Source organism: Sardina pilchardus, chromosome 3 (genome assembly GCF_963854185.1).
Source record: "Sardina pilchardus chromosome 3, fSarPil1.1, whole genome shotgun sequence".
Lineage (NCBI taxonomy): Eukaryota > Metazoa > Chordata > Actinopteri > Clupeiformes > Clupeidae > Sardina > Sardina pilchardus.
In genome coordinates this window covers 5,079,849-5,104,757 of record NC_084996.1, presented here as the reverse complement: position 1 = coordinate 5,104,757, position 24,909 = coordinate 5,079,849, and the positions used below count along the sequence as shown (strand labels likewise).

General features: G+C 44.2%; 1 protein-coding gene across 2 annotated transcripts; it reads right to left on the bottom strand.

Moving 5' to 3' along the window:
• Window positions 1-3,138: 3,138 nt before the first annotated feature.
• On the bottom strand, window positions 3,139-24,808 carry ankib1b (ankyrin repeat and IBR domain containing 1b). Of its 2 annotated transcripts, none has more exons than XM_062531505.1 (20): window positions 24,640-24,808; window positions 21,428-21,707; window positions 20,415-20,715; window positions 20,036-20,218; window positions 19,322-19,439; window positions 18,643-18,851; window positions 15,744-15,832; window positions 15,294-15,438; window positions 13,257-13,423; window positions 12,405-12,493; window positions 11,476-11,606; window positions 11,225-11,359; window positions 10,856-10,942; window positions 10,675-10,741; window positions 10,395-10,540; window positions 8,860-9,038; window positions 8,418-8,469; window positions 7,781-7,892; window positions 7,119-7,162; window positions 3,139-6,833 (listed from the first exon to the last, which is right to left on the bottom strand). In XM_062531505.1, exons 2-20 carry the CDS (start codon window positions 21,613-21,615, stop codon window positions 5,871-5,873), a joined length of 3,405 nt encoding a protein of 1,134 aa, XP_062387489.1. In that variant the 5' UTR covers window positions 21,616-21,707; window positions 24,640-24,808; the 3' UTR covers window positions 3,139-5,870. The 2 variants fall into 2 exon arrangements, with proteins under 2 accessions (XP_062387489.1, XP_062387488.1); XM_062531504.1 differs by having other exon boundaries at window positions 20,415-20,720; window positions 21,433-21,707.
• Between the last annotated feature and the right edge of the window lie 101 nt (window positions 24,809-24,909).

Genomic DNA, 24,909 nt, shown 5'->3' with positions numbered 1-24,909 from the left:
GTCCGTTATGCAATGCCCAAATATGGATGAAGTTTCAAATAAGCAAGTCTTTTGAAGAGTTCTACTGTTCTTTCTGTCATTCAAAAACCCGTTCAGAGACTGACCATCACTAAGTTAGCTGGACCTGGGTCACCAGGTCCGTCCATCAAGCGCTGACAAAACTGGGATAAAGTTTCGGATAAGCCAGCCTTTTCTTTTCAGTTTAGACTAACAAGATGATTCTCGGTCTTCTGCCATATGGCTGAGCCTAACCAAGCAAAACAGAACTGCGATCCAGTCACTACCTATTCGCAATGTCATTACCTCATGCCGTGACAAGCCATTTTAGAAAAAAGAAAAAAAAAACACTTGACGTTTCTCATCTCATCTCCAATTTGTAAGACTTGCCACATCATTTATCTTTAGCTTACGTCGAAAGACAGGTCAGCATGTCAGTAATATTAGGCCTACGCATTTATCCATTCAGTGGATTACTATGTGATCCGAGCCACATGTGCTGTGCTGGGTCTCTTAACCTGCACGGCCACACAACAGCGTGAGAGCACGGTTCTGACAGCAAGGTGGCTCACACAAGGCATGGACACGGCTGAGAACTGTCAAAAAGAGGATAGAGGCCAGGCAAAGAGGCTGATAACATATCCTGTGAGAGAGAGACAGAGAGAGAGGAGAGAGAGCGAGAGAGTGAGTGAGAGAGAGAGAATGAGAGGGAGAGATACATCCACTGCCACTGTGTGTATTTGCGCACAAATCACCACCCTGCTTCTACAGTATCGCGTTTCCTGTGATGGTTGTGTGTTGCGTCCTGCAGTGGACAAGATGTGTGTTGTTTTTTTTTTATCTATTATTATTCAATCAGTATCGCTGGCATATCATAGTCGGCCTGGTGTTGATACAGCACAGCAGCCTCCTGCCTCTTGCCCCCTCATCCTACAGCACTCACAAACTCTCCCAGCATGACAGAAACCCAACACCCGCCATTCGCCTCAGCACTGGAGCCTTGTGCAACTTCAGGAGAGCCTTTCCAGCAGGAGCGCGCCTTTTGCCAAAGGATCGCTGCCTCGGCCAGTCTCGGAGGTGTGCGCTTGGTCTGCCACTCCATAACAAACAAGGACTTTTCTTGAAAGCTCGGAGTAACTTAAGAGGCAAGTAACCAGACTGACATTTAGGCAGAGCAGAGTGTTGGCCTCGGACAAGTCCCATAAGACACTACTGCACAGCCTTTTCCCATGCCAGCTCTCAGGCACAAATACTGTGTTGCATGCTATATGTTCACATGACTGAGCTGGGTTGTCTTTAGGTTACAAAAGGTTTAAGTTGCCCCTTACTATACTGAAATACAATGCCCTTGAGAATGAACGCAGACTACATATATCACTCCAGCCACCCAGCTTACCGTGGTTTACTAACTGACACACTGACCTCTATGTCGTTACAATAACATGTTACTCATTCCAAAGCCGAGAAGTTCACTTTTGAGCTGTTGTCAGAGCCTATTAACATGCCAGTTCAACCAACACATGAGATCAGTTTAGTCAGTCAGACAGAACAGGTAGAGAAGAGACTGGAAATTTGAAGACCTGTTGCCAAGATGTGACTTGGTGTGCACCAAAGCACATCGGGTTAGGACTGAACTGGTTCTCCTCATACAGTATCACAGATTCAGTGGTCTTATTCCGCACTGTTATTAAGAGCAGCACATTGGTCTGATTAAGCCGTCAGCGTTGATGCTATGATATAGATCTGTTATTGCACACTGTTAGATAAGATGCCAGAAACAGTTCTGTTCTCATAAGCGAGACCTATTCTAAGGGGTTCTAGGTGTTCATGATTGCCAGAGCTTTCAGACACCCTGGAGAAATGTTTTTAAAAGTACTAAAGCAAAAGGACTGCTGGGGGATTTCTGGAAGTATGGGGACTGAGACTGCCTCTGACCTCAATGATTCACATGATGAGTAGAGGCAACATAAACTTAACTCACATTATATGGAAAGGTGACCCCATCTACTGGATCAAAATGGGTACTACAAGACATGCATTCTCTTCTTGGTCTCTTGTGCCTGAACAATTAAGCAGTTAAGCTACAGTGCAGTGGACGATGTCCTGTACCTTTCCGGAGGAGGCCGTGCAGGGCAGTGTCCGGGGCCTGGCTGCATCTTCACCTGAAGATGGAGCAGCAAGGACAGAGGGCAATGTGAAGTGAACGAGACTTTAGTTCCACAGTAGAACAAATCCATGTAGGCCGACATCCTGGGTTCAGATAGTAAAAGTCCTGCAAAGTATTTGATCCAACCATTTAGTAAACCAGCTCATCCTAATTAGCAGCCAGGTAGATCAGATAATTATAGCGACCTGTGTTGGGTGCACAAATAGAAAGAATTATTATGGCAGAACTTTTACTTTCTGGACCCAGGATGTCCACCTCTGAACGAATCCCAGTTGCACTGGGATTGACTCAACCGACAGACAGACAGCAAGGTTCAGAGAGTACCAGATTCAGCACGGTGGTGGCAAAACAGTCAAATGTAGAGGACATTTTTAAATGGACCAGATCGTAAAGTGTTACAGTGTCTTAAGTCTTGACTTGTTTTGGTCTCCTTTTCCCTCTGGGTGAGTGTGTGTGCTTGGCCCCAGCTTGTGGACGCATGTCCCTTTGACCAGAGCAGTGTGGGATGCCAGAGTGCAGATGTGTGTCCCTTCCGGCCTGACATTTGTCCTCAATGACACCGATTGTGCTGTTCCTGAGCTGTCTCTCTCTTGATGGCTTCCCCTCCCCTCCCTTTCACTGCCATTACTCACTTTGGGCTGAGAGGATGCATTCAAACAGCACTTTCCATCCAAACCCCAGATTAGCAACTCTCGTCGAAAAATTATGCAATGAGTCAAAGTCCCACAAATGGGATTTTACACCTGAGTAAATATGTGAATGAATAAAAAAATGTGGAAACAATCTTCTGTATGTGACCATTTTGACCTCTAAAAGCATGCCCAAGAAATAGCAACACATGAATGAGCATCACTGTAGGGGGCAGTAGCCCAGGGTAGATCTGACCCCTGGGGCAGTGACCAATCACGCGAGCCAAAGGGAAGAGAAACCATAGCGATTAAGAAAAGGACACAACAATACGGAGCACAGCAGAATGAGTAGAATTGTCAAATTTAATGGGCAAACATAATAAACTGAGTTTCCATAGAAAGAGGGAATGTATCAAGTATGGATTATGAGAAGTGCAAATAACCTTTTTTTTTGTTATTTAACAATATAAAGTTCCATTTGGTAACAAAATAAGAGTGCCATTTGCAACATATTTTGATAATCATTTTATCAAATAATAATTTAAAAAAGAAATACAATTGGCCCATTCAAAGCTCAGATTTTTTTTTTTTTTTTTTTTTTTGCACTTTTGCCCAACTTTCACTGAGTAATATGCACAAACCCAATGGATAATGCTGTCAGCGTTCATTTGGATATGTTTTTTTTCTTTAGAAAACTTTTCTAAACATCTATATTCTGATTGTGTCAAGCTGAAATCCAACCAGTTGAACGTTCTTTTTCATCAACTTAAGATGCAACCAAAGTCTCAGGACTGAAACAAGTGTTACTACAAGCACTTACTAGAAGCACTACCGTTACGCTACACTTAGCTCCATTTCAGCCGGTCTTCAATTCATGTCAGTGTCTTTTCTTGCTTTAACCTGGCAACGCATAATCAAACATTTGCTACATGCATGGGGAGAATCTCTTCACAACTGACACACGAGTTCTAACGGACCTGACTCCACGTCTTCCATCTGTATTTCCATTTATTTGGTGGACGCTTTTATCCAAAGCGACTTACAGATGTCAGTTAAGGGCCACACTCCCAGGAGCAACTTGGGGTTAAGTGCCTTGCTCAAAGGCATAACGGTGGCAGCTGGCGATCGAACTCAACTTTTCAGGCTTCTGCATGTTAACCGGGCTCCTTATCCACTACACTACTATCGCCAATGAAGTTGTTGCAGCTCTTGTTATTGCCAGCCTAAGTCAGTAGTAACCATTAATAGAAAGAAAGCCCCTTTAAAGAGAGACTACATGATTACCAATACAATCAACAACACAACACTTCTTTTCAGTGAGCTATTCCAACAACCACACCACATCCCAGTGACCAGGTAACACCATGTTAGCATCAACACAATGTTAGCATCTCAACACTTTTAGTGTCCAATCACAGAAAGTGGTTACGTATATTTAATTTAAAAATAAATAGAAAAAGGTTTCACACTATATATTATGGCATTTAGTTGTTGTTTTTTTTTGTCGTCACACTTATCACATACGCACACATAAAACAAACACACCCATTTCTTGAAATCATATGAAACCGCACCTATGTCCTTGAGTCATCACTTTCTCTATGAGCAAGCAGACACACAGACAGACACACACACACAGACACACACACACACACACACACACACACACACACTCACACATATACATACATACAGTAACTCGTCACACACACCAGCAGTGAAGCACGACAACACAGTCCAGCGGCGCTGTATCCTGTATAGATGAGAGTCCAGAGAGAGAGGTGTGTGTGTGGTAAAAACCGCTCCTGAGCCGCACCGATGGCCTGCAGGAGGCAAAGGCTACGTGTCAAAAAACTGCGCTTTTTAAAAAAAGGTCAAGTCTGGCCAGTGTTATAGGACACGCTCAGGATACGTGGCAATCAACAGTGACACACGCTCACACACACGCACACACACAAACAAGGCACTGAAAAAAGACTGAGGAGAGGCCAAGTTTTCTTTCTGAAGACCACTGGGTGGGTAGAGGCCATTTTGGCACACTGCAGGAGGACTTGTCCTCACGTTACTAGTAGTGGCATAAAGTAGATTAGGTCAGAGCAGACAACAGATCTCAGAGGCAAACCACAGACATGTGCAAATCTAACTGTGCAATTCTAATAATCAATAATCTCCTCCTCTTCTTCCTCACTTCCTTCAGTGGTTCAGTATATATTTTGTGTACATTTCCAGGAGCCTTCAGGGCCCACTTCTCACCCGTCACTGGACCAAAGAATTTGGGTGGGTGGGGGGGGACAAGCACCACCACCACCTTCACCTCCTAAAAGTCCTGCGGTTCTATGGAACCTGTACTGTCTAACCTGGCTCGTCTGCCTCTGAGTTTTGGCACCTACAATAACACTTTCAACAACCCCATAAAAAGGCAACAGAACAGAATACATGAGTGCCTTCACAGCTGTGGACAGCAACACAGACATGGTCCCAGCCATCTGGGCAAAGAACAGATGCTGTACATTTGTCCCCCATCCAATCAGAACTTATCACATATTATATGCACCAGTGAAAGATAAACCGTTGTTGTTTATATGATGTATGCATTGTTCAGTCATTATGTTTGTTTGTTTTTTTTCTCCCTTCGTCTGGGAGTTTCGTTCACTCTGAACAATCGTCAGCACGTACAGCTTGAACTACTAACTACAGGGCACGAGAGAGACCTATGGCCATATTTGTATTTGAGGCACAGATTTGAGTGACACTCAAACTGTTTCATTCACGCCCACTCATGGACATGGACCTGGACATTTCAACACTTTGAAGCCCAGTCTGTGGTGTCCACTCTGGTCCAAGTAATAATGGCACCTTGACCTTCAGAAGCGTTTCAAGTGCTTAGTGTGAGCAAGCGAGCTGTGAGCAGACCGTAAAAGATTACGTGGGTTCAGCTTTGCTTTGTCAGCTTCAGGAATTCAAGTGCTTTTTTTCTCCAGTCTTGGCTACATTGATTCTTTGACTCCAGACTCTCAAAACAGTAGTCCTGTTTCGTGACAAAAGGGTTCAGCACATAGGACGTTGTTCCTTCGACATCAAACAAGGTGCACCTGTCCTTCCCACTCGGACGAGCTACTGCTTGGCTGGTCGGGGTCCGAGTCGAACTTCTGGGCGTCCGAGTGGGAGTAACTGGGCTGGCTCACGGAGGTTTCACTGTCCACGTTGTCGGCCCGCACCGGAGGGGATGGGGGCAGACCTAAGGGGTCTAGGCCCACCAGGTGGAGCTGAGTGGGCCTCGTGGCAGACACTTCGCCGCCCTCCACGCCAGAAAAGGGCGGATAGTGGCAGGACTCAGCACCGCTGCCCTCCTCTGGCCAGATCTGGAACTGCGGTTCTGTCAGAGGAGAGTCTGGGGTCAAGGTGGGCATGGATGTGTGGAGACCCGGGGGAGGCAGCGTGGCACCGGTGGACGTGGCGGAGGACGAGGAGGGAGGCACCTGGCCGATGTTCTGGGGGTTCATGTCATGGAACCAGGCCATGATGTTGCCGATGAGGTTGGCGTTGTCGGCAGGATCCAACCCAACGGAGCTGGGAGCCTCGGAGCCGCTCAAGGCATTGCGGAGGGGACGGTGGGAGAGGTTGCGGGCCGCTTTGGGCTTCGGGTGGAAGTTGAGGGGATCCTCCAGGGGAGTCGGATGGGGGGGCGGGTAAATGTGACGGGGGCCGGCGTGGCGCAGCGGGTGCGGGATGGGCGTCATGGAGGTCAGTTTCATCAGGCTGTTCTCGAGCTCCAGGAGCTCGGAGCTGCTGTGGGCAGCGCGCGGCGCTTCGGACACGGGGCCGCGACGCAGCGAGTCCAACCGGGAGGGGAGCGAGCTCCCAATAGCCCCCAGAGACACCTCATGGGACAGGACCTCTTGGACATCACCTCCACCACCACCAACACCACCACCACCAACACCGACACCATCACCCATACACGATCGGTTGGACTCCTGAAGTGACAACTGGATGGCAAGTAGGATGTTGGGGTCGTCGTCTTCCAGAGATCCTTGTGGCTGGAAAAGAATAGAAAAAAAAAGTCTCATCAATAGGTCTTCATCTCTAAATCTATGCCACCGTAAATGTATTTAATTGAATTGTAATTCAGGTTTTGTGATGAATGCTAGCTAGCTCTTGTACTTCACAAAATATGGGATCAGACCACCTCAGGTAAACAACTACATTATCTGACAAAACAGGTAGAGAGATCAGAGAATGAATGCAGGTGAGGTGTGCCAACGGCAGGAGAGGCGCCAGGTTTCTGAGCTACAGGATGTTCCCTGGCCTGGTGGGAGACTCACCATAGGCAGACCTGGTCTTTGACCACCAGCCAGCTCGTGCAGATCTGTGTGGGGAGGAGAGAAGGTGAGAGGAAGCAGATAAGCCAACATTGCGGATGTGACTGAATTTAGCGTATGCCTGCAGCATTTGATTCATCAATTTAATCTGAATATAAACTGGGAATATACTGATCTAATTAATTACCTGCAGTTAGTACATGATGCTGACATGCATTACTACTTTACTAAGTTTGAAGTTACAACTAAGATCAATGTTCACTCATACTGTAAATACATGTTTTACAGTTTGGCTGGATGTCAGCTAAAACCTTCAGCGATTTTACACATTTACAGCTAAAAAAATAAATGCACATTCATGTAATGCACATGAATATACATATGTGTTGGGATGATGGACTTTACAGTACGAAGGTAGCTAATGACGAGGTAGACACTCTGCTTCTCATCATGTCAGTGTTAGCACCTGTGTGTGCCTTATTTTCATGAACCCAAAGCAATCATTAAAAAAAAATACTAAGTCAATGCTAATCTGTTTTTCCTTATTTCGCTCTCAAGCAGAAACAATGAGAAATATACCCATTTTTGACCAACAGCACCAGTGGTTGATTCAACTGCTTTTTTTTGTTGTTGTTTATTAGCCAGTTTGGGATTTAGTCAGGTACCTAGGTTCCCCTCGCTGGAGTCGTCAGGTTCTGGGGTGTTGCTGCGCAGGCTGGACACTTCTCCTCGTCTCCGCTGTCTGTGTCTGCGTCTGTACTGAAACTCTGCATACTCCTGCAAAAGGCAGACACAGTCCATTCTAAACACAATTTTCAGGCTAGATATCACATACAATCATATCCAAATACACCTAATGCATCCAAAACTCTCTGTTGTCAAACCCCAAATATTTTAAGTCATACTTTCCCTTATCTAACAAACGAAAGATGCTCTACTATACAGCAAGTGGCACCTGGAAAGGACATGGTCAATATGAATCATTTCCTTTGCATTCCTGGATTCCTGGATTCTAGAATGACTGTTGGGATACAGGGAAATGGCAATCATGCCCTTTTGTCTGGCGTAATTAAAGCAAAGTCTTTCCACTTGGCCCCGGCTCATTTTAAACAACAAACTCAGCAAAGTGCCAAGTTCTCTTGCTCCAGCCTCCAGCACAGCCAAACTTAAAACTACAGCTCCTAACAGAGAACCATCAACCAAACCTGAACAGCAAATTCAATTTATCCTATCAAAAATAAGAACCACATGTGAGTTGAGTGTTAGAAGAAGGAAACTTGAAAGTAAAGCAAATGTACTCACCTCTGGAGAACCAAAGCCTAAATACTCCCAGTCCCAAGATCCTCCAGCAAAACTGAGGTGAGAATAGCAAAGAAGTGTAATTAGCTCTAGATTTGATTTGAATTATTATTGCTAGAAAAACATCCTTACACAGCAGACTTCAGTTTCTCAATAAGGGTAGCTCACTTTGTCTATGTTCCTAGCTGTAATAACACATAATGAATGCATTTGCCTAAAAGCCATAATAATTTACCAAATTAATTTGCTAAATGACAATCTCTCTCTAAAAAAAAAAAAAACAGAAAACACGTAATTTCACATTTCCGCTCCCATCCTGATCACACATTAAGAATAAAAAATTACTAGTAGGGAGTTGCTGGGAATGGAAGCTGGGAGAGAAACATCTGTGAAGTTTACTGGCCAATAAAACGGCGCGCGGAGTCTCACGGCGTTACACACCCACCTCCGGCGTGGCGCGTCGGGCGAGTCGTTGGGGGCCACGCCTCTGGCCACGGACGCCAGGAACTCCTGCCGCTTCTGCTGCACCAGGCAGGCGGCGCGGATGATGCGCAGGCGCGGTGTGCGCAGGTACGGCCGGTTCACCTTCTGGGCCAGGTCCTCGGTCACCATCTCCAGGTCCGTCTGCAACAACAACATGCACGTGTTTACACAAACAACCAGCAAAACAGACAAATGAACAAACAAACAAACAAACAGTAAAGGCCTGTGCCCACCGGACATGGCGTTCAGCGGTGTGGGCTTGACGCACAGAATTTTAGAAAAGTTTTCTATTCCTGTGCGGCTGCCGCGCAGCAGACGTTGCTAGTGGGCTTTGCTCCGTTAAAAACAATGGGGTTCTCATTTCTTGTCGTGTCGCGTCGCGTACGTGTCCGGTGGGCACCGGCCAAAGACAGAGCTGAAGAGAAACATGTGCCACCAGCGCAGCTTTATGCATTTTCAAATATGGAGCTCTGGGGGGGGGGGGAAGAAGAGACCACTGCACATCTGATGTCTGATTCTGACTGACATTCGAGTTGATGGTCATATTCAAATTTGCAGTGGTCTCTTCATTTTGAATATGACCGTCAACTCATTTGAATGTCACTCAGTCACTGTAGGATGCCATCAGAAAAATGTGCAATGGCCTCTTCTTCATCTTTTCCAGAGCCGGATTCATTTTCAGCCCCTTCTTAGTAACCATTGACAATCTTTTGAGCTTTTGTGCTGCAAAAGGGAAAGAAAGGAGGCCAAAAATAGCAAGGAGAAAGGGGAAGGTCGAGGATACACACACAGGGATTGTTGAAAAACTTGACCTTGCAAAAACACGAGACAGAGAAAAAGAAAACACTATCTGGCAGTGAAACCAAAGAAACAGGTGTAAAACATGTGAGAGACTACTGCAAGTCATCAATGGGGCTCATGTGTATAACAGCTGTTCACTGTGGAGTTATTCATAGAGGCAATGGCCAACAATAACGAACACTGTCTGACACAAAACCTTAAAGCAGCCTTTGGCTACATTAAAATAGGGCCGAGTTGTGTCTCTTGGAAAACGCAGATGAAAGGCCAAACTGTGAAACCTACGATCTGAAGAAGGCCATAGGCCGAAACGTTACCGCTTTATTAAAGATTTACTTATAACTCGGAGTGTGCGGCATCTCTCTCTCTCTCCGAAAGGCCAAACTGTCTCAGGTTTCAGAGAATTCCTAAAGACCCAATCAAAGCACATCATCAAAGCCAGGAACACAACAGAATCTCTCCTTTCTGCCCGATTTAAGTCTTCTTTTTGTTGAAGCAGGATTAAGCATATTTTCCATACACAAATTCATCCTGATGGCACTTACAAAGCTACTCACTGCTTTATTCTAACGACTATTCTGTTGCCAAACGTATAGAATACAGCACAACACATAAATGAGCGACCTAACTAACTAACCAACTGTGCAGACATGTTAATTTATCAAATCAAAAACGAATGGTTCTTTTAGAATGTCGTACCTGCATGAGCTCGAATATCTCCTTCTTGGTGCTTTTGGGCTCCAGGAAGAAGCCGTAAGGGTACGAGCACTTGAGGATGCGGCGAGTCTTCAGGAGCTCCTGCACGGCATCTTCGATGAAGGTGGTGTCCGGGGCCTCTCCCTGACCTGCACGACAGGGTGGACAGACAAACATCATGCCATCCAGTTACGATTTAAAAACAAAAAAAATTCAACACATGAATCAGTATGTTGGGTTTTCACCATCAGCAATGACTTGGTAGTCTTAAGTCACGACTTACGTGCACTAAGGACTTTGCTAAGCTGCTCCATTTTGTCTTTGGCTGTTTTCAAAAGTCGCTGCTCTAGCTAGGGAGGACAGAGGCAACATTCAGCTTAACATAAACACCTCAACACACTGTGCAACTAATAACAAGTTAATAAGACAAATAAGAATAAGGTCAAATGAAAGCACTCTCCTACCTGATAGCTGTGCTCATGGTTCTTGAAGCGAGAGTAGTAGTGCATGAAACGATCCAGTTCCTGATAACTGTGATGCTTCTTCTCTGCCTGAAATATTGAACCATCGAAAGACGTTACAACTTTACAACATGACTTGTCACAGCTACAATTTGCAATAACTTGCATGTGGGAATATGACACTTTTCACAGGCGTGAAAATCAGGAGCAGTCAGATTCAAATTGTCTTAAAAAAAAAAATTCAAAAAGTCTTATACGATGTGTCTGTGTGTGTGTCTGTGTGCGTGTCTGTGTATGTGTGAGTGTGTGTGTGTGTGTGTCTGTGTGTCTTTGTCTGTGCGCAAAGCATGGGGGATGCGCACGAGTGCCCACCTCCACAGTCATCTCCTTGGACTGCTCTTCGACCTGCTGGATGACCTCGTAGCGCGTGCAGCGGTAGTAGCCTCCAGTCGAGGAGCTGTGCTTCTTCCACTCCTCCAGGCAGATCCAGCAGAAGTCATACTTGCACTGCAGAGGCCATTAATAAACGACGACAATAACAACGTTATGTCCACATCGTAAAAAACTCGTAACGAAGTCCGATATCTGGATTGTGCGCCACTGGCGGTGGAGCGTCGTCTCACCTTGGCACACTGCATGTGGTTGCAGCCCTCGTTCTTCTGAATGGGCGACTTGCAGTTGGCACAGGGCTTGGCGTTGCTGAGTAACCACAGACAGTTGGCAGCGTCCTCGTATGCTTCGCTCACACCGGCCACTGGAGACCAGAGCAGGGGAAGAGTAAACCACACAATGCAAAACGCACACTGACACGACACCACATCCACAACTGGGGGAAGCCATTTATAACATTTGCACTACGGAGGGTTTGTATGGCCAGTTTTCTTTTTAACCAGATCTAATTTTCGCCTTAAAGATGTCATCAAGAGAGATACTTGTGCATCCACACAGTCAATGTGTTGCCAGACAATTTGTCTTCTCATGCAAACAAGTTTTACAGCTCAGTGCTCGCCTCTCATGCAAGTTTCCACTGCAATTTGTATGCATTTCCATATAATCAAAACAGAAAGATGGAGTATTTAAAACAGAATGTTTCTAGTGACATAATATTACCCATTTGAGTGAGCGTGATAAGCTTATCTAAATAAGTCTGCGTCTAGTAATGTCAGTTGGGTCTTTACTAGTATGCACATGTTCATGGTACTTTTCCTGAAACGTCTCCATGTTGCTGACAGAAAAGGAAATATCTTTTAAAGTCTTTGAAGATTTTAACACCTTAGTAGACATGCTGCAGTACCTGACAGTGATACAAAGGGATAGGTAAAACAAGAGTATATCTCCTACCAAAACGTATATGTCAAACAGTGCTAAGTGACATCTGATATCTTATGGTATTTTAACGTGTAGAAATGGGCAACATTTCCTACAGTACCACAATGCACACATCAAACAGTGCTAGCAAACTGGCAGCATCTTTATGGCATTGTAACTGTACAGTATACAATAGTCACGTGTGTGTGCGTGTGTGTGTGCATTCATGCAAAAAACTGCTCACATTCTTCTGGCCTCATTTCCGTGACCTTCTGCAGCCACATTTTCCATGTCTGGCAATCGCACGGCTCATGGGCCTGCCCCTGACACTCCCTGTGGACACACATGAGCCAAGCCATATGGCATTCAGCAACACATCAGAGAGCCGTCCGTAAGTGCTGCTTTTGTTTGTTGTAAACATGCACGCTTTCACAATTCACAATGCGTTCGTTTGTAATCCATAATTGACAGATTCACTACAGTTCCAAGTGCAACTCAAGTCAAAACACACATGGCAGAGGCTGAACATCACGTATAAAAGAAACACATGTCAAACTGTGGATGGTGTTAAAACACAGGAGACTAATGCAATAAGCCGTGCCAAGAATACAACAGTACCATTAATTGTGAATAGAAACATTCCAGAAACAAGTCCTTCTATTCCATCTAAATGTAACAACTGTAACAGTATAATAGCAGTCCCATTGAGAGAAGGTCAGTGCCATGTTCAGCAACTTTCCCGAAACAGATAAGCCTAGATTCCCAGGAGCACACATTAACCATAGCCCACTGCTTCTCAATGTTACTGTGGGACCACTGAAAATACAGCTGAAATCAGCTCAGTATGGCCAAAACAAAAAACAATGTGTATTTTCTATTACGTTCAGTATTGGGCTCAAATCAGCTGGCCAATTATTATTTTTATTTGTTTTAATTATTTTTATCACTTGTCGTTTTTTATAATTCACTTTTATCATTTACTCATTTATCAAGATCGTTGATACACCTCTTAGCTCTACGAGCCGGTAGCTCCATCCTACAGTAAAAAGCTGACCATTGCTCACAGCAGGGCAAGCTGATTGTGCCCGGTACTGACCAGCAGAAGAGATGCCCACGGCCACAGTCCACAGCGGGCGCCTGCAACAGGGGGTAGCTGAACGGGTTTGAGTTGCTGGCACCAGGGCCCTGGATGGAGAGGCGCACTGCACGATCACAGCCTGCCCACGGACACCAGCGGATGGCAGGGTTATTCTCCACAAACGCCTAAGGAGGGAGGGGCAAGGATGAGATGGACAAATAGAGTACACAGTAGTATAGGGAGAGGAAAATAAACTGCATATGTGACAAGCAATGAGGAAGAAGATATTTAAAGAGGGAATACAGGAATAAACTAGAGGACATTTTTGAAAGGGGAAAAAAAGCTAAATGTGGCAGTTGAGTGGGAGGAGGGCATGGGACAAGTGAATATATATAAACATTAGTCTCAGTCAATTTAATACATATAAATGAAAATAAAGGTGTGTCATTTGAGCTACATGAAAATAAAGGCGTGTCATTTGTATTTGACATTTGGTCATTTGATGGTGCATGGGGCATGCTTTTCAATTCTTGACTTCACTTACACGTATTACCTCTGGTTGTTGTGTATTCATGTATGCTGTTGGCCATTTTCTTCATTATGTTTGCAGTGTCACCTGAGCTGGAGCTGTTGGTTATCCTAACTATCTCTACCAATACAGAGAAGCAGCTGGGTTCCCATCCATTGTCCATTTGAACTATTTGAATAGGAAATCTTTACTGGAAACACTTGAAATGTGCATTCAATCTTCTAATGCACATAGACATTTGATTTGCTAGAGGTGGATGGATTAACTCTGGATTTGAATAAGGTATAGCACATTTAAAGTGGATGGAAGCAATGTATTCAATGTATTTAGTCACATTTGTTGCATTCCTTCTTGGGTGTTTCCCTAAACGCCCTGACAACCTTGTGTTTTGATCCCACGCAGTCAAACTGTCCATGCAACCAAATCTGATGCGGCGCCAACACGGATATAAACCCCTGATGTCGCATCAAATGGATATAGAGCCCTGATGCCGCACCAAAACCAATATAAAGCCCTGATGCCGCACCAAAACGGATATAAGGCCCCAATGCTGTGCCAACACGGATATAAGGCCCCAATGCCGCACCAAAACCGATATAAAGCCCCAATGCTGTGCCAACACAGATATAAAGCCCTGATGCGACATCAAAATGGATATGAAGATGATGCTCCAAAACAGATGGAAAGCCCTGTCACCGAAAAAAGAACAAACTTGTGATGGGCTGTGTTCTGTGTGGAAGAGTTCTATAGTACAGCACAACCTCCGAGAAAGATTTTATTGTGATTAGGAAACTTCACAATTGTTGACAACAGGAAATAAAGAAATGTTGTACCATCGTGATGTATGATACACTATGTTTTCTACAGCTGCCTTTGACAATTAATCACAGCACATATCATGCATTATACATATTTATGGTTCATTTATGGTTCTTTTAGCACAAAATAAATAATAGCACACACACAGACACAGGATTCTGACAGTTTCTTTGTATGTTACTCTATGTTCAAGGAGCTGCCCAGCTTTGCTAAGAAGCACTGGTGAAGTAACAAAAAACTGAACTATCATTTGGAAAAGAAGAGCAACTCTGGTGTAACATCCTATTATGAAAACAACATGGCATTACACAGCACCCCTGTGGAGCTGTCTGACAGTCCATAGAAGGAGGCCTGTGCTGTGACTACTTACACATTGGCCCTGATCCCAGAGATCATATAAACCCCAGCAGGACAGGCAGCTGGATAATAGCCTCCCGCAGAGGTCTTGGCCAGCCCCCCCAACTTACACAGCACAAACTCTCAGCAAGTTTTAATTGAATATCAACTAACAGAGCTGCGCACTACACACAAACATCAACGTAAAAATAGATTTAAAAGCACTTTTATTCAAAGAGAGATGAGCCAACGTTATTATACCACACCTAATCCCCTAAGTGAAAGATTTCTGCCATTTCGTTAAATTAGCTACCTTCAGCAGTGCAGGGTTGCTAAGCATGAGAGGGACAGAGTACTGAGCTGAGGGTTACCTTGATGTCAAACTGCAGGTAGCGCTTATCCATCTCCCTGGAGACCACACTCTCGATGACCTCCACGGGAACCAGCTGGAAGCATTCAAAGGCTGGGCAGAAGATATTGTGTGCCTCCCCCTCCTGAATCTTCATGTTCAAAAAACTAAAAACCACAGAGTACAACAAAATGGCTATATCTTGGATACTATAGTTATTATAGTTAGTTATAGTTTTAACAGAACAATGGACAACGCTAAACAAACATTAGCTAATTATAATGGAACGTTTTTTTTTGTAGCATTCATCTTCTATTCATCTTCATTATCCTACAGGATGAGTGTGTGGTGCCTTGAGACAAGCGCCTACATCATATTCTCATTGGTAACGTGGGCATGAGTTCAGTATCTGGCTGCATTAGACAAGTGTGTGAGCTGAATGTACCAATCAAGCCCAACGGTGGACACTCACCCTTCCCAGCATCCTCGGCAGAACACGTGAGCGCATGGAATGTCCACTGGCTCCTCAAACACAGAGATGCCACACATACAGATGCCGCACTGTGTAGAAGGACAAGAAAGTGGAGAAACCAGTAACTCATCCAGTCAACCAGTAACTCTCCATCACTTTACTCACCAAACAAGCTGATGATTCTACTGATTTGGCCTTACTGAGGTCTAAATCTGGAAAATGATGGAGAAATTGTAAGATAACAAGATATTAGGGGTGCTCATTACACCATGTGTAACAATAATGTAACTTCTACTGTCACAACGTTTAAAGAGTGAACAGTGAAAATGCATCTTGCTTAAGAACAGAAACAGATCCGGGGGGAGGGGGCTAGCCTACTTTGTGTAATTCTAAAGTCAATGTGTGTTCATTGTGTACAGTATGACTTGACACTTAATAACAACCATTTTAAATTACAGCCATTTGATAATTCATGAAAATTAATCAGATGGTGTGAGACTGAATTTCATGACTTTTATGTCAACAATAGACCCCAATATCAAATTGCATTGCTGCACATTTTGAAATATGGAAAATAATCAAATCGTTGACTTATAGAATCGATACTGTATCAAATTGTTATGAAGCTTGTGATTTGCACCCCAACAACGTATCAACATGAAGATGAAATAATCTGTCTCTGCATGGAACCATTATTTCCGTGTGAGCATCGTCTCTGTCCAGTCCACGCACTGCAGTGCTCCTCTCTCACAGGAACTGACATGTCTTTGTCCACTTAGATTAAGAACAGTGGAGTAGGACACAGCCTACTGTCCCCCAACAATGTTGGTGATGGCGTCTGAGAGGGCTGATTGTGCTGGAAGTAACTGTGGCCTTTCAGAGAGCCCTGGAGAAGGGACTGTCTACTGGACTTGGGTCATAATTAGAGCCCGACCGATATATCGGCCGGCCGATATTATCGGCCGATATTAGGCATTTTCAAAACTATCGGTATCGGCCGATAAATATTTTATAACGGCCGATAAATATTTTTTAATTAAATAAAGGAAACCCGAATATTGATCCTCCATTCACATTTCCAGTGTTGTAATTACGTTGCATTCCACCAGAGGGCGCATCTTCTTACTGCAAGACACGCACTCTGCTTGACTAGTTAGTTCTACTTCCTAAACAACGGCAACAAATTGCAGTTAGCGTTGCGTGTCATAGTTTTCTGAAGTGGTTTGTGTGTTCATGGTAGGATGATTTTCACGTGAAATGTAATTCTCATTCCTTCTAAAAGCTTAAATAAATGCAAGAATGTTTATCGGACATGCTTGATTTTTACTGCTGTAGGCTAACGTTAATCTTAGAGCCACTGGTCACAATGTTAAGTCCAAAGCTAAAACAAATTGAACGTTAGCATTGGTGGTTGTGTGATGGAGGCTAATTTGAATGTTGTTGTATTTGTAAAACATAAACGTGGTTATACTGAGGATATTGATAGCAGCACTGTAATTGTCTCTTCCCGACCGTCATCCCGTTCATTTTCCGATCATAAGGGGAGCTAAATTAACAGCGCCAACATTTAGCCATAGAGAGTTAAAGCGGAGTAATGAGGGATCTTTGATTTAGCTAGTGGAATTTAGCTGGTGGAAGTAGTATGATGCATCCTTAAAAACACCTAGGTTTGCTAAAACTATTAAGCTGCTGTTGACTTGTTCACAAAGATCGCTCAGACTGTCCATGGTGGTCCTGTCAGTGCTGTCAGTGAGTGTAAACTGTTACATTAAGCTCACGAAGACAGCACACAAAATAAATGTGAGCATATGAAACAAGTCTTCAGAGCTACCTTAATTCCCAAACACTCACATACTCCTTTGTTAGTCTTCAATTTTTTTGCATTTCAACGAAGGTGTTTACACCAAGCATGGTTTACAAAGGTTAAAGGTAAAGTAAAACTAATATTTTGTGCAATGGTGGTTATCAAAGGTGAAAAGACCACACTTATTTAATAAAAAAAAAAATACTGTATAAGAATGTTTTATTAGGAAACCAGATGGTTAGGCATATTTAAACAGATAGCGCCCCACCTTGATCAACATTTTATAGGAGAAAGTTTTTAAATTATGTTGGTTAAAAATGATTATCGGCCGATATATCGGTTATCGGCTATTGAAACTCTCAAATATCGATATCGGTATCGGTCCTCAAAATCCCATATCGGTCGGGCTCTAGTCATAATACCCCAGTTTGTGCTTCCTGGTGTTTCTAGTGACACACAAGAGCTTACTGTGGTGGGGGCATGATCAGCGAAGTAGCCGATGAAGTGTCATTCAGTTCTGTGGCTCAACACTTGCACGCACGTAGGTCATATGTTTTTAATTGATTGGCGTGGGCATTCCATGTTTGCTAATCCCAATTGCATGTATCCGACTGTGTAATATGGCTTCTTTGTGTTGTTGACCTGCTCAAAGTGAATGTACCAGATTTGCTGCATGGCTTTTACCATGGTTATGGTGGAAATTTAGAGAAAGTTCTATAAGTGAACATTCAGGTGGACATTAAAAAGAACATTGAAGTGAGGTGAAACATAATCTATGGAGTTTCCAAAAATGTGTTTGGCTCTTCAGAATTACGGGACAGATTTCCAGTTACAAATCCATGATGATCCCCAGTAGTCCTACCAGTCTAGACTGGGAATTGTTTATTCTTTACGTCAAACATAATCACGCGAAAGCTTGTGTACAGCAGGAGAAAAGAGATGGAGGAGTTTTACAGACTCATTTCCACAGTTGACTCAAGAGGGTTCAAGGAGCTGCCCTAACTCGTTAACCCAACACGATTGACCTGAAAGACCCCACAGCAAGAGCAGGCTGGGAGTTTTAAGACTCTTAGGAGGAGAGTCGGTCTCCCTCACCTGTACGACGCCATTGTCTCCCGGCGTCAGGCTGATCTCGTCAGGAGAGGTGACGGTCGAGCGAGTGGTCCGTGGGGTTCGCGGCGACGGCAGCGTGTCCCAGTTGTTGTGTCCGCTGGGGGGAGGGGTGGGCTTCTGCACGCCCGAGCGCTGACAGCACTCGTCTGCGTTGGACATCCAGGCTTCCAGAAGCTTCTCTCGGTCCCAGTCTGACCAAAGAAAACGTGACACTCAGACACTTGAGTGGAAAGACACAGATAAGTCCCACATGGCACACTTTCAGTTGCTCTCATCATTATCTAATCCCCCAGATTAAAACATACCTCTCAAACCATTTTACCACATTCTTCAAACATTTTGAGGACTGCATTAACCATTTTTAAATATAATTAATGAAAACCAAGACATTTTCAGGTCCCTTTCATGATTAAATCGCCATATATCTCTTGATGGAACCATAGACTGTAAAAAATAGGATGGAACATAGCACAACAAAGAATCATAATATTAGAGTGCCTGTTTCATTAGTGTCTAAAGTCAATCATGCATTTCTTTCAGCATTCATTTCGCAACCATTTTACCAAATATAACACCGCCTAGCCAAAGCCTGACAGACACGCAGTCAGAGTAGATGGACACACACACACTCAGGGGTGTGTGGGGGTGGAGGGCAGCATACCGTGAGCTCGTAGCAGGGCCTCGGCTGTGAAGAGCGGAGCCTGGAGCATGTCTGCTGTCTCCACTATCAGCATGTCCTTCAGTCGCCTCAAGTCCTGAGGTCTCAGACCCTCATAGAGCTGCAGACCATCAAGAGCCAAAAATAACATTATGGAATTTATAAGGCCACACCACATTTAACTACACACACACACACACAATAACATAACTACACTCAGTACACTGTGAGATGTACAGCATCAATGTGTATTTAAACATGGATTCACGTGAGGTACTTGTAGCGTTTATTTCGGCCATCTTATATGGAAATACCGATCTGTCCCCATTAGATAATCGCCTGATCTTGTTTGTCTGAAATAGCTGCCCAGGGACATTACCAAGATGCTGAGTAGCAAGATTTGCCTACACTATGTGGACTTTGATAGAGCCTCTTTAAAGGACCACACACTTTATTCCAGTGCACTTGCAAACAGTCTTGCTACTGGAAACAAACAAGTTCATGGTAAGAGCTCCGGAGATGCATGAGTTCATGTCCTTCAGTCAAAAAGGAGTAAACACATTTTTTTACTTGTGCTTTCTTGTCCCAGATAGTAAGACAAGGATTGTAGGTAATATAAATCCTTTCGATGTGTCATCAGAACAGAGAACCCAACACCTAGATTCTAGCTCTTCTAAGGGCTCGTTTGAGATGTTTAGAGGGAAAGGTGTTCTATACCTCCCTACGGTCCAGCGCAGCGTACTCGGCCTCAATGTCATCGGCGTGGGGATCGCGAGAGAACACCATCTGAGACTCCAGGCTGAGGGCCAGCTCCTTGTAGTGCTGCTTCTCAGCACAGTCACACGGCGTCTCCTTGTTCTCATTCTCCGCAAACAGGTTGGCCTCTCTCCTCACCAGGATCTGGGAACATAAGAAGGGATCAAACGGAGAGAAAGAGGGTCATCGGGTTGAACCGTGTTGTACAGTTAGAGCTGTGTTCCAACATCTCTGCTCTGCTCTTCAACCCTTCGACCTATCTTCTTCACCTCTCTCTCTCTCTCTCTCTCTCTCTCTCTCTCTCTCTCTCTCTCTCTCTCTCTATATATCGCTCGCTCACCTCCACACATGTCTTCATGCCTGAAGCCGCGGCGTAGTGTAACGGGCTGTTCTTCTTGTTGTCCGTGGCGTTGACATCCGCGCTCTCGTACTGGCTCTGGTCCAGCTTGGCGCCGGTCCACTTGAGGATGATCTGGAGGCACTCGGCCCGGCAGCGCTCGTCTTCGTACGGCCGGGTGAGGCGGGGGTGCAGGGCCGCCTCGTCCAGCAGGATGCTGGGCCCCATGCACAGCAGGTGAAGCGCGGTCTCGTTGTGCACATTGCGCTTGTTGGGGTTCCCGTCTTTGCTGAACAGGAAGGACCTGAGGTGGGAGGACACAGCGGGAACATGGAAGAGACTTAAAAAAAAAAGAGATCAAAGCGCTTCAGCTGGACATTTGTTCAAGTCGTTTATTTCTTTTGTCATGACCGTTTCTAAACCAGGAACACACACACCCACACAGAGACAGACACAGACACATACTGTATACACACAAATAGATAATGAAAGCAAAGCTCTAGGGCTAAAAACAGGAATTGGCAAACCAACAGGAATGTGAACATTTCAATCCCAATAAAATAGCAATCCCAAAAATGAAAGAAGAAGAAGAAGAAGAAAACTGATTCTGTAAAGAAACGTCTAAAGCATTCATATCCACACTGTCCACATTCGGCAGGGTGTAAACAAATCTACAGTGGATGACTCAGTAAAAATTGATTACAGATTAAGCCAAGTCACATGGTGAAACCTCAGCCATCCCATGTTTCAGTCAGGCATTTCAGTCAGAACAGAGGAGGCCCTGTGCTCTCTGCGAAAGACTTCACGTCTCCACAAAAAAAAAAAAAAAAAGGATGCAGCGATATTCAGACAAGCTCTGCAAGCAAACCAATCATCAAAACCAAAACACAGATGATCAGCAACAACCCTGAGGGGAGGTTACACGACACTTCTGAACAAACAGAGAAGAAGAACTCATTCATTGTATTATTTACAAACACACAGGGGAGCAGCACAGACAACTGAAGTCAGCCTACCTGAGCAGGCGCGTCATGGCGTGCCGTGCAGCATAGTGCAGGGGTGTGTTGTGCTGGTACTGCTCTCCGTAGGAGGTGTTGGGGTCCAGGGCCTCCTTGAACTGCGGGTTGCTCTCGTACAGCTGGTAGGCCAGCAGCTCGTCCCCGTTGATCAGGGCCTTGCGGAACTTGGTGGCGGTGTTCCCCATGGTGGCACGCCCCCACCGAGCACGCAGACGCCTCCCTTTTCTGTAGAACCTCTCAGCCCCGAAGCATGCTGGGACGTTTCAGCTGGACAAAGCTGCGGAATCAGACACGGTGAATGTAAGCCGGGGCGAAGACAATGACGTGATCCTCACAAGCGTTCCTCATCGTTTACACATTCAGCCTCTTCTCGTGTATCATCAACGCCACCAAAACATAACTCTCAGATAATCCTCCTGTCTGCAAAAACAGTCCACACGGCTAAGACACAATCACAGTTGTGTGTATCTCCCCTTCGCCATCACCCTGACTGGGCCTGATGGGTTCAGTATGGTATGGCAACGCATGACATAACGCCGTTCCCCCAGTCCCCGCCTTCCTGCACGCAGATCCTCTCTCCCTGGCCAGTGATTCACGCACCACACCACACTAACCCACCCAGGCCCATCAGGCCACAGAGCTGCGCTTCCTCCACTAACACCAGGGGCTTCCGACACTCTCTGCCAATTTGCCTTCGTCCCACTGAGTGGAGGTTCTGTTGGGATGCAGAGTCCTGCCATGCCCAAGCCACGCTCCCACGAGTACCATCTGTCTACACGAGTGCCAGGCTGCAAAGGAGCACTCAAGTCCATGTTACAGAGCCACAGTACAAAAACAAAACAACGGAGCCATTGTTTAACACATAAAGAAGAGTTTATGTTTAAGTGCAGTAAACACACAGCACACATAATAAAATTAGCCAGAGGCTCTTATTTTCACGGGCATGAATTGATGAGCTACAGTCCATCATTTTTTTTCCCACAATGGTAAATTTGGCCACTGCAACTTGCTTTTACAGATAAGCTATTAATAAATAATTCCTCTGCATTTCTGTCCTCGATAAGCAGACAGAATGCTAATAGGAATAGCTATAGCATAGTATAGTAGCATTATGTATGGCCTACTCGCTTTGGACAAAGGTGTCTGCTAAATAACCATAACCATAACCATAACCATACTCGACTCTTAACTAATCGGTTCTCTTGGCAGAGTCCCAGTTTGTATGTGTTTATGGTTCTTGTTCATGTGACATGTCGCTGTAGTGATTATTCTGTTAAAATTGATATTCTATTATTTCAAATTAGTCTATTACTATTATCAACACTGTTATATAAGCTGCATCTTTGAATTGCAAACTATGTACTTGTAACTGTTCATTTTAGATGAAGCTAGTTTATTAGACTGTTGTACATCGCTTTGGACAAAAGTGTCTGACAAGAACCATAACCATACTCTAGTTTAACTAAGCCTACATGTGTATCATCGGCCTACAATAGTTTTACAGTATTTCACATTTTGCTAACCATACAATCATAAATGATATGTTAGTGGACAAGTAGAGAGAGACCACAATTGAATATGAATCCTAAGGACTGCTTACATGTCTGACCACAAGAAAAAGTCCCTCCCCTAGGTCGTTTGCCCACATTTTGTTTTGTGCATAGCTCCATTAAATTGTTGATGTAAAGAAGTTAGAAACAAAACAAAACAACAACAACAACAACAACAACAACAACAACAACAACAACAACAGGGCTTTAATATTCTGATTTGAAGTCTCATTTATTTTCAGTGTTTCCTTTGACCTGCAATGACACTGAAAATCAAACAATCAATTATAGGCCGTGCAGGCAGAAGCACACGCAATGGTGAGAGAAAAATAACGACAAGTGAGAACTAAAATGGTGTGAAGTTAAAGTTGCCACGGCTGTTTTTGCTTTCATCCATGTGACAATCAAGACTGCTGCAGCTATTATTTGTCTTGGTTTACAACAAGTACCCTGCAACACCCCACATAAACCACATAGGCTAAACCACATAATATCGTTGAGATGCAGCGCAAAAAGATATCGAATGTTAAAAATGCGTGATGATGAGAACAAGATGAATGGCTGTTATGGCACTTTTCTACATGTTCACATAACGCTTTTTAAAATGTGCCACACAGGCTTTTGGTGGACTTCTTAATGGTTACAAATGTTAAGTGTTCACTGGCGTGACTCAGCTGGTGTGGCCTCTGTTGACAACGTTTCAAATAAGCTCAGCTCTCATGAGTCCCATCATATCGCTCGGTTTCTTATGGGAGGGTCCCGCAGCACAGCATTCTTTTCTCTAAGCAAGCCGAACGTGTTATTAACTAGCTCTCCTACATGTCTGATAGTGTAACATCTATTACAGTAAGTAAATAAGCATCTCGATTTCATTTCAGTATCAAACCTAGCTAGTTAGCATGCCAGGTTTAACCATAGACAGTAAGTACAGTAGCCAACAGTCACCCTCACGTCAACTTAACATGACTGATATGCGAACAAATAAACACTATCACACTATGTTAACTATTAATGATAAATCAGCTGATGCGTAATGTTATCGTTAACTTATGCCAATCAGATTCCCACAGCCACCATTAACGCCATGACATGGGTGTTCGATCACCAACAGGTTGTAAACTGCACTTACTGTTTCTTTCTCTGACCAATGCTACTGTTAACTTGGCCTACATTCGCAAAAATATCGTTGACACAACCTAATTTAGCCGTAACGTTAGACATGCACAACACATGTACAGGTTACAGCAACATATTTCTAACGGCTGGTCGAAAAAAGCTAGCCACATCCTATTTCGCATCACCGTTACGTTAGCCTATTTCATAAAGCGAAACAGCTTTATAGACGAATATATGACACGATGTAGTAGACGCTAATATAAAAACCTGTGTCATGGTAGACGTAGCCAAACTATTACATTTAGCCTGCCTACTGCACATGGCATTATGATTCCAATAAATCACCAAAGTCCAGCCAAGGTCAGTTAGCGTATAGCTGTTTTACCTTTTACATGTCTTGTACTTAATAAGCATGTGAACTGGACAGTAACACAGCTCAATTATTTAGGAATGGCGGAAAAGCGTCTAAATACCAGTGTGGTAAGTTAGTCATATATTCAACCTATGTGTCATAACGTTAAACTAACGTTACATGAAACTCACCTTATTGTCGTGGCTACAGTTTCCCGAGAGTACAATTCTCTAACGCCGATGACTTTTTCGGAAAGGGATCATTTTTTCCCTTCATAACAAGTCTTCAGGCTAATTGTACTATTTGCAACACTGTGTTGTGATAGTGATCTATTGGCGTGTCTACTCCTGCTGTTTTGTTCCTGAGATTTTAGGGCAGTGTGATGCTCGACACGGTACAAGACGTAAAGAGACAGCGTTTCCTGTTGCACGAGGAGACTTTCGTGTGGTAGTTAAAAGCAG

Bases quoted from the DNA above. Each gene is read 5' to 3' on its own strand.
- ankib1b (XM_062531505.1), bottom strand. From the start codon at position 21,615: ATGGGGAACACCGCCACCAAGTTCCGCAAGGCCCTGATCAACGGGGAC. The intron at 12,494-13,256 runs GTCAGTACCGGG...GTGTGTCCACAG, and splicing joins CGTGGGCATCTCTTCTGCTG to GGAGTGTCAGGGGCAGGCCC. The intron at 7,893-8,417 runs GTGAGTACATTT...TGCCTTTTGCAG, and splicing joins TAGGCTTTGGTTCTCCAGAG to GAGTATGCAGAGTTTCAGTA.